The following is a 17,880-nucleotide window of genomic DNA, read 5'->3' on the forward strand; positions in this document are numbered from 1 at the left end:
AGTTCAACAAGATATGTACCTGCTGAGACAAACAATAAGTAGATAAGTAACAGATCAACAAGATATGTACTTGCTGAGAGACACAAGAAGTAGATAAGTAACAGATCATCAAGATATGTACTTGCTGAGAGACACAAGAAGTAGATAAGTAACAGTTCAACAAGATATGTACTTGCTGAGACAAACAAGAAGTAAATAAGTAACAGTTCAACAAGATATGTACTTACTGAGACAGACAAGTATACCCCTTCAGTTTGAAACAGAGTGTAATGATGTATCACTGGATAAATGAGCTTTGTGAAAAATGTGTAAATTTTCATTATACTGATTATCTAAAAACTTTTTCAGTGTATTAACAAATTACCTATGAGCTTTATGGAACATGTGTAACTTTGTATTTTCTTGATTCTCTAAGGACTGACTGAGTGTATGACCAATCTGCATCAATGTAGCAACAACTCCGTCCTTTCTTTGTAGAATTATCTAATCAATATTCATTATAAAATGTTAAAAGCCTATATGTATATACAGCAGGTACAATAAGTTTTAAACCTAATTTTACAGTAACACACATAATGTATCTTTTTCTTCAATTTTATGGTAAGAAATATAAGTAAAATCCTAATTCGATTTTTATGCAATCCTTTTTAAATGGTATTCAAAACTATCCTGAACTAATAAGGCTGAAAACTGGAGCCCAAACTACGATAAAAATAAAAGTATGAAAATTTAACGTAAAAATGTTTTATTTGGCCTAACACTTATTATGAACTACTGTCTGTTATAAATGGACATTGAAGTAAAGTGAAAAAATATGTTCTGATGATTATCGTATTTATAACTAGTTTGTAGACTGCATTTTTTATTAATAATACAATAATACAACTTTCATCTTAGCTAATGAATCTTTACCATAAAACAAATGCCTACCTTTGATATAACAACATCTAAATCTTTTTGTTTAAATTCTATTTGTGGTAGTTCTTTACTGTAAACTGAATAGCAGGTAGCTTTACCAAATAGTCTTTCACATATCAATCGATAACACTCATAAGAGAAATAATAGTTCTGTTTTCTGCCTGGTGGTATAGGAAGGAATCTGGATGCTTTAGGAACCAGGACACCAACCAGTCTTACATCCTCCTGCGAATAAATTTACAAGTGAAAAAAAAAGATGGTAACATGAGTTGACACAATATCATATCTAGAATTCTGGCCAAATGAAGTCAGTAAGATTTACTTTTTTAATCACATGCAAAAAAATTTCTAACTTTCATGTTTAATTTCTGAAATACAGTCAAATTCTTCGTCTGAAATTGCTCTGACCTATGAAGCCTTTTTGGGACTTGCTGGAGTCATGAGATCGAAATACTTATAGAAAACATGGAAATTGTTGACCCTGACTTGTTCAGAAAACATGGAAATTGTTGACCCTGACTTGGTGTATCAAGTTTTTGTCTCAAAATCATAAAGATCTCAAACAGATAAACCATACATCATTCACCTCACTTTTCATTTTTCTCTACTTATATTTACCTTTTATTCAGACTACCACCCTGTAGCACAAATGAAAGCTTTACTCCCCTCGAGCTGATGTGCTTTCTCTTTGAAGAGAGTGCCATGTGACTGCATTATTTCATTTTATGCCCATAGAACTTTGGTAGTAAATTTATGCATATCACCAAGGGGACTTTCATATATTAACTTAATTTGCTCCTTCTGTCAATATGTTGTATGCAAATGCAGGCCATGCAAACCAATTTAGAAAAATAAGCTCCCATGATTACAAGTTCTGTGAGGAAATAATGGATTGATTGATTGTTGGTTGCTTTACGCCGCATTAGCACAGCAAGGCTATATCGCGGTGAGGAAATAATGGAAGATCACACTATCCATTAAAAACAAACTTGGGCCTTTTATAGCTGACGATATTGTATGGGTTTTGATCATTGTTAAAGTCCATACAGTGAACTATAGTTGCTTAAATTCATTTTGTATGGACTCAGTTGGATGTTGTCTCATTGGCATTCATACCACATCTCCTGATTTGATATTGAGTAATAAATTCTATCAGTAAAACTATTATTTTAGAATTGTAGAAAAATTGTTAAAATGAATAAGAAGTTAGTCTCAATGATAGCAAACATTTTACTATAACTAGTGTTGTCAAATTGAACAGTTTTGCAGGTTACTCGGATAGTCTTTCTACCAATTAACCGGTTAACCAATTGATAGAGTTATACTGAATGCAATGCATGTTTTGTAAAGCAAAATATTTGTCAAATTTAAAAACATACAGCCTATAATGTTCAATTAAGATATGAGAATGATTTATATTTTTTGCTTACCACTAACTGTTGCTTTGGCCATTCAAATAATCTGTCTTTTACTGCAGAACTAGCTATTTCCCCAAACCACACCATTATTGGTTTGGCCTACAAAACAAGTTCTCAATAGTATTAAATGTTGACACAGAAATGTCCTGCCTGTCTGCATAAAATTCAGAAAAAAGACAATCTGATGGCCTCCAAATAGTCGTCAAATTGATATGTACAGATATTAATGCAACTTTATAGAAAATATCATTGATCTATCACAAGTAGTTCCTATCAAACTGACTTAAGCAGAAAACTTAACATTGAAAATTGCTAATTAATTCAAAGTCACTGGTCCATGACCTAGGGGGCAGGGCCTTGAAATAGTTGTTAAACTGATATGAACTGTTAGTAATACAACTTTATAGAAAATATCAATGATCTATTACAAGTAGTTCCTATCAAACTAACATCAGCAGAAAACTTAATATGGAAAATTGCTGATTAATTCAAAGTCTAAATAGCTGTCAAACTGAAATGTGATGATAGTAATGCAACTTTATATTAGATATCAATGATCTATTACAAGTAGCTCCTATCAAACTAACTTAAGCAGAAAACTTAACAATTGTTGATGCCGTCATCTTCGTCGCTGGAGAAGCAATTCCTATGTCTTGCTTTCCGTTACAAAATTCCTCCATTTTCGTCATAGGCAAGACAAAAATCCTTTGAAGTTAATCTTTAAATACACTTGTAACAGCATAACCAGTTATTTTTGCAGTAATCTTATTTTTCACAGTATTTCACTGTCAATTTCAAATTAAAAACAAATTAAATCTGCTAAAAACAAATTGAAAACAGAAATGTTCATGTGGTTTTTATTATTAAAGTTCTTAAATGAATTTAGTCAGTTATTGTATAAATGTAATCTTGCTTTTGTGCACAAAGTTTTCGTTTCTGGTTGATTGATTATGGTAGCAATCATTACCTTGTTTCATGTGCTGATGGCAGTTAAAAATCTCTCATTTGCTTTTTGAAAGTGTGTTGCAAATTTAAAAAATTGAAATCTGCAGAAATATACTTGTATTAAAACCTGTCTTTTGACACTGTTCTAGAGGTTGTGCAATTTTAAAACCTTTATTTGATTTACTATGAATTTCATTTTCTAGGTAGAAATATACTTATGTCTTGATATAAGTTTTACATGGAATCAACAGTCTAGAATCACAAATAATCTGGGGAACATCTATCCTCCTCTTAATGACAAGATTATGCCATAAAAAAACAAGAATGTGTCCATAGTACACGGATGCCCCACTCGCACAATCATTTTCTATGTTCAGTGGACTGTGAAATTGGGGTCAAAACTCTAATTTGGCATTTAAATTAGAAAGATCATATCATAGGGAACATGTGTACTAAGTTTCAAGTTGATTGGACTTCAACTTAATCAAAAACTACCTTGACCAAAAACTTTAACCTGAAGCGGGACAGACGGATGGACTAAGGAACGGACGCACAGACCGAAAAACATAATGCCTCTAGGTAGGGCATAAAAATATCTGTTAGCTCAGGAAAAACACCCACTACAAGTATGTAATTTTTTATGATGACACAAATAAATACAAAACTGTGCCAACTGTTTTAATTTCTGCAAGTGGACAAAGGGAGATAACTAAAATTAGTTATTTCTTAGATTCTGCTGATTTTCAAATGATAAGTATGGCATGTGTTTTCAAGAAAATAATTCCTATTCTTTACAGTGTATATTACAGGATATAGATCACAGCAGCATAGATCTTTGGATTTAGAAAATTTAAGGTTAAATTGTATTTTGAATTTAAGTTGAGCCTATTCTGCATTTAAAAGCAAACATTTAAATTGTTTTTAAATAAACAGTATCCATTTCTAGCTTTCTTGGTCAGAACATAAAACCTAATGGCTAAGACATATACCTGTAAAACTCCATGGTAATCCATTCTTCTGTAACTTTTGTATAATATCTGGCTTTCATCAGAAATACATGTACTACTGTCTAACCAACCAAGTCCTCTGAATGCTGTTACAGTGGGGAATCCCCTTATGTCATGTTCTTTACATAGTTCTACTTCTTCTGTACAATTCACCAAGTAAACTGAGCCACCAGCTACAATAAAAAAAAGAAACTTTCAGATTTGTAATAATTAACCTTTAAAGTGCATAATTTTAAGAATTAAATATTTTTATTACCTTTCAACCAGAGCAACTTATTCTTAAACTGATCTTAATGCACAAATGAATATAAAGGCTGTATGAGCAATACATTTGCATGCAAAGCTATCTATTTTGAAGTATTACTGGATCAATAATTTTCCAAATGCACAGAAACAAATCATTTCTACAGAAAAATAACAAAAAATGTAAAAATAGAGGCTACTTCCTTTAGCCTTAATCTCTATTCTAGCAATAATACTGAATTCAGGCTTGTATAGTCTGCGGATTTTATTCTCCAAAATTAAACTGGCCAGACAGGGTTTTGGATTATAGAGTACAATAAGCAAGAAATAAGAGAAAAACTCGATTTCGCAGGGTTTGTTAATGAAATTGTAGAGGGTGTCCTTAATATCATTTTCAAAACTAATATTTTACCTAATCCATATGAATGTGCAATTTTAATTCAAAATCCATTATAAAGTGATTAATTTCAAAATTAAATGCTCCATTACAAATTTCTCGTTTCTTTTCACAGCATTGCATAACATAAACTGGAAATCGCTTGTATTTAACGAAACGAAAAAAGTGTATAAGTTAGCAAGAACCAGTTTATGCATAACGATGTATAAACTACAAAAAGTAATCGGTTATTCGTTCCATTTTGATGATTCATACTGACGCATGTGTTTTGTTTTAGCTTAAGATCCTTCAAACATTAATATGATGGATATGTTTAACAGCATTTTACTAAAGGATTGAGCTGTTTTACTTTAAAAGTTGTATTCTAGTGGTATCTATTAAGTACAGATTTTCAGCACACCTTCACCGTATTCATTTTCATTTACACATGCTATTTCAAATTCCGGTTTAAACATACACAAGTTTCTCTATACACCATATCGTTATTTTTTCCAATCCGGATTAGTTCTGAAATAAGACAACTTTTTCATCCAGTTGAACCTATCTGTGGCCCTGTTTAAACAATGTATTTTGCATAAAACTTTTCAAAGAGACATTTTTTAACCATTGTGAACACTTCAAACAAAGCATTTTTATGATTTCAATTTGTGTTTTAAAAAAGTGGATCATAATTTATCAAAGTTTCACAATGTTCACTTTCTAAACTTTTTCCTCCCTCAACTCGTTACTGATGACCTTTGTTTTTGCGACACTTGACTCAAACAGGAAGTTGTCTAAGTGACGTTTTTTTCCAGATTGGACTAAATAGCGATAAGGTGGATTGTTTCTTTTTTTTTTGTGATTTTTACTTATTTTAACACTCGTGAAGTATTCTAGAATCATTTTCAAGAATTTTCAACTTTTATTTGATGATGGAAAATAGTTTTTTCCATAATAATACAATAAGCGATCACACACGATTTGAAACTACCGGAGTTTCATTAGACGTTTCAAACAGTTACAAAAATTTTACCTGAATTCTCGTGGCAAGAAGGGGGGTGTGGACAATGTACCAGTGCAAACTATACAAGGCTGATTACGAGTATTAACAGCAGTTAATGGAATGAAGAAATCCCTGTAGGCTGCTAATCTCAGGAGATATATATTTACATAACTATCAGAAGTTATCATGGAAATTATAAATCTGTACTAAGGTATACCTATATATTTGACAGAATTCTGTAGATTTTTAAATGTTTCCATTCCATTTTTACAACTCCTGCAGTCAGCCATTATAAATATAATCTGAAACCAGAAAATATACAATTTATTACTGTGTCACAATAATTATTCAATCCAATATAACTTGCATGTTGCATTTAATAATTTCTTGACTGATTTATTTTACATTCTATTTCTGGAAAGTACTTTAAACACAAAAATTGTTCTTCTCAGTTTCAATTGAGAGGGCCTCAGGGAAGATTAGTAATTGTAACTAACTGTGTTTACCCTCTTTAAATAAAGAATTTATTATTATTATTATTATTATTATTATTATTATAATTAATGCAAGAACATTTATATGCAATCTACAACAAAGAAAGTTCTCCCCAAATAGGCTTAATAAACTTTATATCATCACCTTGGAATTTTAACTTCAATATGAAAAGGAGCAAAAGCTGACCATCTCAGAAATGAGTGTGACTTTGTACAGCTCAAGGAAACATATAGTGCAAGTCAAACTGACCTACTTTTCAAGGGAGGTTGTTATACTCTCTTAAATCAATCCTTACAACAAATTACTAAATTGAAAGTCACTTGTAAAAATAAATACAAGTCAATGAAGTGTAAATTGTAAGTCAGGGTGACCTACTTTTATATACACACATTTATACTGTCCTAAACATATCCTTTCACAAGTAAGACGATGGTATATAATTTAGTGATAATTTAATATCTGAAATATGATGTGAATAATTTTACCCATACTTACAAGGGCTACTTTTGTCACTTCACCAGCCCACTCTCTACCTGGCATAAAGGGATGTAAAGGTGCGTGTGATTTCTCCACTACTTCAGACCAGTACAGATGACTTAACAATGGAATGTTTTCTAGTTTTTCCAATTTTTTATTGATGTTTTCTGTTCCAAACTGAAGCAAAATAATACAAAGTTCTTAAAACTTACCAAATATTGAAGTCAAAGCAAACTTTAGAAGAGAATTGTTAAAAGAAAATTTACAAGTAAAACAGAAAATTTTAAAACAGGGTCATTGTGTGACTAAGTAGTTTTATAGAAATTAATAAAATCACTTTGTCATAATTTAGTTTAAAATAACATAAAAGTAATTAAATGTAATATTCATACTTGAAAAAACTTCAATGGAATGAAGGAACTATCATGGGGATTATATTGAAATTTAACATCAATCTGTGATGGTGATTGTCATCTACTGTGAAAACTATGTAAACATTCTAATCATTGAAGAGTGTCTGAAGGAGAGGGCATTATATTCTGATTGAACTGGAATGTATTTATGCTAATACAGCAGTCTACCATGCATAAATGGTCTGTATAAGTCCTTCTTATAAAACAATTGATTTAATGATGGAATGGCACTACTGTGCATATCAAAAATGTCAACAAGATGTTAATGAAATGGCAATTAATCTTGGACAATTAGCTGAAATATTTTACTAGTTGATCATTTTGTAGTGATGAATTCAAACTGCAATTTGTTAAAACATGTCAGGAAATTGGTATTGTAAAAGGACAAAACTTTTGGATATGCACAGAAATAAAACTAAAAATATGACCATTAAAATATCTATGTCTTTGGAACATAACTGTGTGTAAAGCCTAGTGTACTGTTGCACTAAGTTGCATGGATGCTTGTGTAACAGTTCAACAGTTTCAAACCATCATTTTTTTCTAAAAATGACCTGATCGGACAACTTTACAATAAGTGTTGAAGGAGGAGATGGCACCACTACAAAAGCATGGATGTCTAACCACCCATGACTTTAATGACACAAAAAAAGAGTGATATTTACACATGAATAATTCTACTCAAAGGTTATCGTAATTAGCAATGATACAATTATAATATTAATATATGAGATTACCAAATCATGCCATGATTTCTGAGTTTCTGTTTTTTTCTGTCTTTGTTTCTTGGGATGAATTGTCCATGTCCACCAGTATTGTTGTGGTGTACTGACTGTCTGGTTGTGTGATGTCAGGTAACAAGAACATCCATATGGTCCTTCATCTTTGTATGTAAACTACAATCACACCATTATACACATAAGCTTTTCAATTTCTCTTCACTTTTTAATAATTAAAACAACTAATAAAAAAAAAAAGACAAATTATCCAATTTTCCAAGGTGACAATAGTTGTTTACAAATAAAGGATTTGGATGATTTTCTATTGGAATATATTTCACTGATGCATCATTTATTGTCCACATTTTTTCTGGTAATATTGTCTCATCGTCAGTTACTGAGGGTATTTAATAGTTTTTTTTCTTTCTGTCTTTCTTAACATTGTCTTGCTCCAACTACATTTTGTTTTTATTTTCAAAAGGCATTATATGGTTTTTTCAGTTTTGTTATAATAAACTAAAAAATCCTGCAGGATAACATTAAGAAAGAATAATCAGTTATAATGTATGAACAAGGTTGTTGTTTTACTGACACACAGAAACTCCAAAATACCAATCTAATAAATATAATAGAAACGTGGAATGTGTCAAAGAATACATTGAGAAAACTTATTTATAATACCATATTAGGATCTTCCACACCATAGGGTTGGTAAATAAGTGGTAAGCGTATTGCATCTGCAACCTCTTCATAAGTTGATAACCAGTTATATACTGACATAGGTGTAGGTCTTTCTTCAGTAAATAATCTCTGTTGGATTGTATTATTGCTATCTACAATACAAAACAATTGTCTGAAATGACTGCAAATCTGATGTTTTCAAATAATTATAAAAACAATAAATTTTAATAATTGTAGGACTTCGAAAAATGCTTCAAACCTGATCATTAGTTTTTGTTTCATTTAAATTGAAACTTATACATATTCACATTACAATCAATACAATTGAAGCAGATGACATTTAATTAACCTTTTTCACTATTTCAGAATCAGTGACACTTGATCTGAGATTTAATGATACTTAAACTATTGACTTCACACCACAGTCACTTTTGCATTGTAGCATCAGGCATTCCCATTACGTCAAAATGTTACTGGATCTTAAATAATAACATTATCTAAAATTAGGAAATGGCAATAAATAAATCAACAACACCAAGGTATAAAATCAATTGACACTGCCCTTACCTTTATAATATAGCAGGGTAAATGGTAATCGCTGAGCTATTCTTGAACTGATCCATCTGTTTATAACTGGAAAGAATAAACACATAAAATACATATCTACCAAATTTATAAAATGCATGCGTAAATTTGTGAATATGAAAACAAAATATTTTCAATATAAATATTTGTTTTCAATTGTTCTATAGGGCATACTGAATATAAAAGAAAAATTATGAACAAGATATTTTTTAGCATTAGAAAATATAAGGAGATACCAAGGGGGAAATAAAAAATTATAGGTCAACGAGAGACACATAACACCATGGCCAAATGATGATAAACAAGAGTGCACATGCTGAAATGTCTTGCCTGTTTTACTTATCATTGATTTTATGTTGAAAGTCTGTCATATGCACTTAAACTTAACATTGACCAATGAACCATGAAAATGAGGTCAAGATCATATGAACCTTGCCAGACAGACATGTACACCTTACAATCATTCCATACAACAGATATAGTTGACTTATTGCTAAAAGTATCTGATAAACTGACAAAATCACAAAATTTATAACTGACCAATGAACCATGAATATGAGGTCAAGGTCATAGACAGACACATACACCTCACAATTATCCCATACACTAAATATAATTGACCTATTGCTTATAATATCTGCAAAATAGACCAAACCAAAAAAAAACAACTAAAAATTGTCCAGTGAACCCTGAAAATGAGATTGAGGTCAGATGAAACCTGGCAGACAGACATGTTCACCTGACAATCATTCCATATACCAAGTATAGTGGCCTTATTGCTTTTAGTATCTGAGAAATAGACCAAAACACAACAAGAGTGCACACGCTGAAATGTCTCGCCTTCTTTACTAATCATTGATATTATGTTGATAGTCCTAAATATAAAGCTTTATTACAACTGTCACATAAACTTAACATTAACCAAGTAAACTAAACATTGACCAATGAACCATGAAAATGAGGTCAAGGTCAGATGAACCATGCTAGGCAGGCATGTATAGCTAACAATTCTTCCATACAACAAATATAGTTGACCTATTGCTTATAGTTTAAGAAAAACAGACCAAAACACAAAAACTTAACACTGAGCAATGAACCTTGAAAATGAGGTCAAGGTCAAATAAAACCTGCGTGACTGACATATAGATCATAAAATATTTCCATACACCAAATATAGTTGAACTATTGCATATAGTATTATAAAAAAAGACCAAAACTCAAAAAACTTAACTTTGACCACTGAACCATGAAAATGAGGTCAAGGTCAGATGACACCTGCCAGCTAGACATTTATTTTGTATTTACATTGTGTCATAGGTCAAATTTATTTGTTCAGTGTATGTTCAATGGTGTTAATATGTCCTTTGATTGAGTTAAGCTATTTCAGTTGATATTTTATAGTGTGTCTTTCTATGTTGTGATGTTACACTATTGTTTCAGAAAAAGGGTGAAGGTTTGGTACCATTAAAACGTTTAAACCCGCTGCATTTGTTTGCACCTGTACTAAGTCAGGAATCTGATGTTCAGTAGTTGTCGTTTGTTGATGTGGTTCATAAGTGTTTCTCGTTTTTTATATAGATTAGACCGTTGGTTTTCCCGTTTGAATGGTTTTACACTAGTAATTTTTTGGGGCCCTTTGTAGCTTACTGTTCGGTGTGAGCCAAGGCTCCGTGTTGAAGACCGTACTGTGACCTATAATGGTTTACTTTTATAAATTTTGACTTGGATGGAGATTTGTCTCATTGGCACTCATACCACATCTTCTTATATCTATGTACACCTAACAATCATTCCATACACCAAATATAGTAGACCTATTGCATACAGTATAAGAAAAACAGACCAGAACACAACAACTTAACACTGAGCAATGAACCTTGAAAATGAGGTCAAGGTCAAATAAAACCTGTGTGACTGACATATAGATCATAAAATATTTCCATACACCAAATATAGTTGAACTATTGCATATAGTATTAGAAAAAAAGACCAAAACTCAAAAACTTAACTTTGACCACTGAACCATGAAAATGAGGTCAAGGTCAGATGACACCTGCCAGCTAGACATGTACACCTAACAATCATTCCATACACCAAATATAGTAGACCTATTGCATACAGTATACGAAAAACAGAACAAAACACAAAAACTTAACTATAACCACTGAACCATGAAAACGAGGTCAAGGTCAGATGACACCTGCCAGTTGGACATGTACACCTTACAGTCCTTCCATACACCTAATATACTAGACTTATTGCTTATAGTATCTGAGATATGGACTTGACCACCAAAACTTAACCTTGTTCACTGATCCATGAAATGAGGTCAAGGTCAAGTGAAAACTGTCTGACGGGCATGAGGACCTTGAAAGGTACGCACATACCAAATATAGTTATCCTATTACTTATAATAAGAGAGAATTTAACATTACAAAAAATCTTAACTTTTTTTTCAAGTAGTCACTGAACCATGAAAATGAGGTCAAGGACATTGGACATGTGACTGAAGGAAACTTCGTAACATGAGGCATCCATATACAAAGTATGAAGCATCCAGATCTTCCACCTTCTAAAATATAAAGCTTTTAAGAAGTTAGCTAACGCCGCCGCATCACTATTCCTATGTCGAGCTTTCTGCGACAAAAGTCGCAGGCTAGACAAAAACTAAACATTGTTTAATGAACCATGAAATTGAGGTCAAGGTCAGATGAAATCTGTCAGTCAGATATGTACCCCTTACAATCATTCCATACACCAAATATAGTTAACCTATTTCTTATAGTATCTGACAAATAGAATAAACCACAAAAACTAAACATTGTTCAATGAACCATGAAATTGAGGTCAAGGTCAGATGAAATCTGCCAGTAGGACATGTACCCCTTACAATCATTCCATACACCAAATATAGTTGACCTATAGCTTATAGTATCTGTATCTATATGTAGAAACCAATTCTGACTTTCACTTAACAGGAGAGAGAGAGAGCACCACATGATGATGGCATCAATGAAACTGTCAATGAGAAGACTTCTTCTTTACATTTGAGAACCCTTGATTCAAAAGTTGTTTGTTACCAGCAACCATGTGTCGGGGAAATCTTGATAGGAAATGCAAGCCCTGTAATACTGTATAAATTGTGAGAGATATACTCCATTTGCATGTGCTGCTAGAATGTTGCTACATTCAAATGAAAATTTACTATGGAATGTTAAATTCATGGTTTTTCTTCTTACCTGCTACGAAAGTTGCGGGAAGCGAGACATAGGGATAGCTTTTCTGGCAACGGGGATGGCTTCGGCAACGAAGGCGTCAACAATTGTCAAGTTTTCTGCTTAAGTTAGTTTGATAGGAACTACTTGTGATAGTTTATTGATATTTCATATACAGTTGCATTACTATCAGTACATATCAGTTTGACAACTGTTTTAAGGCCTGTCCACTAGGTCATGGTACAGTGACTTTGAATTAATAAGCAATTTTCAATGTTAAGTTTTCTGCTTAAGTTAGTTTGATATGATTTACTTGTGATAGATCAATGATATTTTGTATGAAATTGCATTACTATCAGTTCATATCTGTTTGAGAACTAATTTGAGGCCCTGCACCCTAGGTCATGGTCCAGTGACTTTGAATTAATTAGCCAAATTTTAAAGTTAGATGTGCATTTATAACTGTGTTTATTCATATAAAAATAAGGAGATGTGGTATGACTGCCAATGAGACAACTATCCACCAAAGTTCAAATGAAGTGGATGTAAGCAATTATAGGCAACCGTACGGCCTTCAACAATGAGAAAAACCCATACCGTATGGTCGGCTATAAAAGGCCCCGACATGATAAATTACCCATGTCATATTTAAAGCTGCATATATAATATTAACTACTTACAATAGACAAAGACATTCTCTATAAAGTTACATTACTGTCTGAGCATCTCAGTTTGTCAACCATTTCTAGACCCTGCCCACAAGATCATGGTTCAGCGACTTTGAATTAATAAGCAATGTTGTTGTCCATCAGATTGTCTTTTTCTGAATTTAATGCAGACAGGCGAGACATATCTCTGTGTCAACAGTTTATTTTGTAATGTTTAGGTCTCAACAAACGCTCACTGTGTGTGTCAGTATATAAATGAAGCAGACCTAACTGAATCTAAAGTATCTTTTATTTCAATTTCAAAGGGATATATGCCAGCAATCTTTTTTTTTTATATAAGAGGCAAAAATAACCATATTTGATTGTGAAATAAATATATTAAATTTATATTATACCACCAAATTTAACAGAGTTTTAGCAAAATGAAAGCTTTGACACAGGTAACAATTCAAAAAGCTTATGAATATTTCATATAACAACAATAAATGAAAAAAAAGTATTCCACTGTAAAGAAATGGAGACAGTACCGTAGAAAGGCTTGTATAGTCCGCGGTTTTATTCTCAAAAATTGGACCTTCCAGACGGGTTGCGGACTATAGAGTACAATAAGCAAGAAATAAGAGAAAAATTTCAATTTTGCGGGCGAGGTGGTTTGTTTACGTTCCGCCATCTTATTTTAACAATCATGAAGCGTTCTAGAATCAATTACAAGCAGTTTCAGCTTCTGTTTGATGATGGAAAACAGGTTTTTCCAAGAAAATACCGCAAACGACCACACAGGATTTGAAATTACCGGAGTTTCATAAGACCTTTTCTAAGAGTTACAAAAAGTTTTTTTTACCTAAAATTTCGTGGGGAGAAGGGGGTGCGGACTATGTACCAGTGCGAACTATACAAGCCTTTCTACGGTAAATGCCTGGACTTTCTAAAGGATAACAGGGGAGAATTTGAATTTTTAACAAGGAAAAGATGATTTTTTTTAGTTTAAATATAAAGTTTGCTGTTTTTATGACTTAAACAAGATCGTAAAACAACAACATGTGTTTTGTGTCATTTAAACAAGTAGACATAAGAAATCCTACTTTTTCTAGAATCTGCTGTGTCATCAGTTATATCAACCAAACCAAAAAGGACCTCTACACCAAGGTCCCAGAATTCATCCATAGTCCTGTTTAGAGCTGATAAATAACCATATATTCCTGGACTCCAATATGCATAAAACGTTAGTATCTTGGGAGTATAAATTTTCATGCTGCTTTTTATTACATCTCTTTCAAACGTAGCCTGCAATACAGAGACATTAAAAAAGTATGTTTCTACCGTTTTTTTTTCTTCAAATATATATATACATATATATGGTATTTCAAGTGAGTTCAGTTTACACAAATTTCATTTTTACTGAAATACAAATTAGATAAGACACAAGTCAAACAGACTTATGAAGTATTTTCCATTAAACACATTTAACAATACAATTAATAAGAGAATGCATACATTTCAAATATTATTTCTACATTTATATAAGTTGTAGAGAAATTCAATTTGTCAAAAGACAGAAAATGATTACTAAATATACTGTGAAATTTGATTGCAGTTCTTTTTATTGACAGCTGGTAGGTCACAAAGAATAAGCATAAAAATCAGCTCATGAAGTCAGATCAAGACAGACCCTAGTGTCAACATAAATCAAGCTGTTAGATATTCATTGAAAAGTGCTAAAAATGTGTGTGGAAGTCCAAAATGGCAAAAGTAATTAAACAACCAGTGAAGCCAGAAATAGGATTCAACAAATGATGCTTTTCAGTCTAATACTGGTATAACAGGATTGCTACATAGTCAAATATCACCCATGCTGTATAAATAAGGAATTACAATGTGTCATTGTGGAACGATTATCAAAATATGGTAAATGTCCCATAACTCCTAATTAATGGTCACATCAAAATGATAGTATATATGGTCAACTACATATGATGGCAAAAGTCTTACCAAGTATAAAGTAAAATCACAAAAATACTGAACTCTGAAGAAAATTCAAAAAGGAAAGTCCCTAATCAAATGGCAAAATCAAAAGCTCAAACACATCACATGAATGGATAACAACTGTCATATTCCTGACTTGGTACAGGCATTTTCTTATGTAGAAAATGGTGGATTGAACCTGGTTTTATAGCTAGCTAAACCTCTCACTTGTATGACAGTCGCATCAAATTCCATTATATTGACAACGATGCGTGAACAATACAAACAGACACAATAGGTAAATGTCAAAAATAGGGGTACAGCAGTCATTATTGTGTTATCATCTTAATCACTATAAAAACAAACAAATGTATATTAAAAAAGAAGCACAAAAAGGCATATATCAAATTTAACATCCTCATTTTGCTTTTTATGAGAGCTTTGTCAAATGTTCTCAGTTGAATTGCTTTCACAAGGTGACAGTATTATATTATTCTAAAAATGGCGAAAGTCACAAACATGGCAGTGCTATATTGTCAACTTAACATGGTCACAAGACTCCAGAAAGTAGTCAAAGTCCCATAACTCTCTTTGTTTTGATAAGATCAAAATGGCACTTTTAGATGATCAACTACAAATGATGGCACACAATCTTACCAAATATGTAGCTTTCTATTAAACTGTTACACAGGAGTTGCATTCACAAGGTGTTTTGTCACAACCCTAAAATAATTGGTCAAAGTCATATAACTCTGGTAAAAATGTTTAAATCGAAATAGTGGTACAATATGGTCAACTACACATGATGGCAAACAATCCTACCAAGTATGAGAGCTTGTAAAAATAGTCAAATCAAACTGACGATAAACAATGGTCAAGAGAATATGACGATAAATATGCCTTCTAACGTAACCAAGTATGAAACCTGTATGTCAAAGGGTCTCTTGAGAATTGATGTGTTTTGGACAGATGGACAGACTGACAACGCAGATTATTACCATATCCCCAACAGCGCAATGGGGGTGGATAATAACATACCAAAGTGTAATGTGGAACTGGTAACAACCTGGACTTGATAAATATATCTAATGACAAAACTGTCATCTGTTGTTTGCTGAAGTGATGTACTGTTTTGACAGTGTCTGAAATACAAAATGTATATGTAAGCGTCGTGTAGTTGGAAATGAGGCAGTTATATTTTTGTCAGTAATATTCATTAAATAAAAAAATATGTAACACTTCCATATAGTAATTTTGTAAATAAAAATCATATGCGAAATTGTTCTATGTGATTTCTTTGATCTCCCTTCAGAAAAACAATGATACATTCATTTATATACTGTTAAATGGTTCATAACAAAACAATAGCAATCATAAAACAGACAAAAGGTAGACATATTTCATCTTTGTTTCCTATAATCAGTTATAATGGTTGCATGGATGTATGTAAGTAATTCATCTTTGTTTCCTATAATCAGTTATAATGGTTGCATGGATGTATGTAAGTAATTGACTAACTCATTGACACACCCAGTCCAATAAAGATTCATGCAATTCAGACTTTCTTCATTTTCTTGTTTATATGCTTCTTGATATTTAATTGACTGCAGTATACAGTGTGCTACAATTAAGGTAGATTAACTGTATACCGCCACCTTGGATTGTAAACTGGCAGTACACAATTGGTCTAGTTCTTTGCTTGAATCTGCAAGTTTTGAGACAGATTGGCAACTAATGAGTAAGACTGTTATATGGTAATTTAAATTAAGAAACATAAGTGATTTATTGCATTTTTCAAGAATGTTTTAACAATGCCAAATATTTGTTTTTGTTTGAATAAATTTTTCAACTTTAAATAACTGACTATACGGTATGGGTTTTTCTCATTGTTGAAGGCCGTACAATTGCCTATAATGCTTACAACCACTTCATTTGAACTTTGGTAGATAATTGTCTCATTGGCAATTATACCTCATCTCCTTATTTTTATATAAATAAGGAGAGATAACTCTTATAGTAAATTTTTTATAAAGAAATGCTAATGAAATTTTCATTTTTTACTTGTAGCAATAAAACAAGTTCAATAACCATTTTTCCTTAAAGCATTTAGATTTCTTTTCATTGAGACTTTGGGTATTTCCCGGTGTTATAGTTATACTATTTATATGTTTAAAACTGGTTAGAGTAGTTGTATAAAGGGTTCTTGTTTTGGGATATAAATATATATTGGTAATATATGCATGTGAAATAATTTGGCAGTTTAAAAGGTGGGATTCCGTTATATTATATAAAGAAATTTTTTGGGTGTCCCTTCATCGAAAGGTGCTCACAGTAACTATGACAGTCAGTCGGTTTGCCGTTCATTGTCGCATATCAATACTATATGATTATTATATTAAGTTTGATTTCAGTTCATTTAAATGTATTGGACATTTTGTTTGTATGAAAAATTTGAATATTGTTGTTATATAATATATTGGTTTATAATGTTATCAAACATAGTTTGCTAGAAAAAAGAAGTTACTACGAGCAACTAAACCTATACCTAGAGTTTTGTTTTATTTATTATAATAAGGATATTAGTAAAGAAATGTTTTTAATTCAGACTAGCATTGCGAGGGAGAATTTAAATCATAAAACTTATTTTCTCATATTTCATTTCAAAATTCTATCTCATAGATTTTATTTATTCACAAAAAAGCGTTTTTTTCTTGAATAATTCATGCAACATTAGGCAATTTTGCATGACTTGTAG

At 31.8% G+C, this 17,880-nt stretch overlaps 1 protein-coding gene across 2 annotated transcripts in view; it reads right to left on the bottom strand.

Moving 5' to 3' along the window:
* Nucleotides 1–17,880, bottom strand: part of LOC127727095 (uncharacterized) — a 55,480-nt gene that overhangs the window by 14,753 nt on the left and 22,847 nt on the right. For both annotated transcript variants that reach the window (XM_052234507.1, XM_052234508.1), the window contains exons 8-18: nt 16,164–16,267; nt 14,246–14,447; nt 9,263–9,328; nt 8,696–8,847; nt 8,033–8,191; nt 6,901–7,059; nt 6,128–6,212; nt 4,271–4,461; nt 2,349–2,435; nt 931–1,143; nt 365–483 (exon numbers count right to left, since the gene is read on the bottom strand). In XM_052234507.1, the coding sequence (XP_052090467.1) occupies nt 365–483; nt 931–1,143; nt 2,349–2,435; nt 4,271–4,461; nt 6,128–6,212; nt 6,901–7,059; nt 8,033–8,191; nt 8,696–8,847; nt 9,263–9,328; nt 14,246–14,447; nt 16,164–16,267 (1,537 nt within the window). The remainder of the gene's footprint in view (nt 1–364; nt 484–930; nt 1,144–2,348; nt 2,436–4,270; nt 4,462–6,127; nt 6,213–6,900; nt 7,060–8,032; nt 8,192–8,695; nt 8,848–9,262; nt 9,329–14,245; nt 14,448–16,163; nt 16,268–17,880) is intronic.

Source organism: Mytilus californianus, unplaced genomic scaffold (assembly GCF_021869535.1).
Source record: "Mytilus californianus isolate M0D057914Y unplaced genomic scaffold, xbMytCali1.0.p SCAF_19, whole genome shotgun sequence".
Lineage (NCBI taxonomy): Eukaryota > Metazoa > Mollusca > Bivalvia > Mytilida > Mytilidae > Mytilus > Mytilus californianus.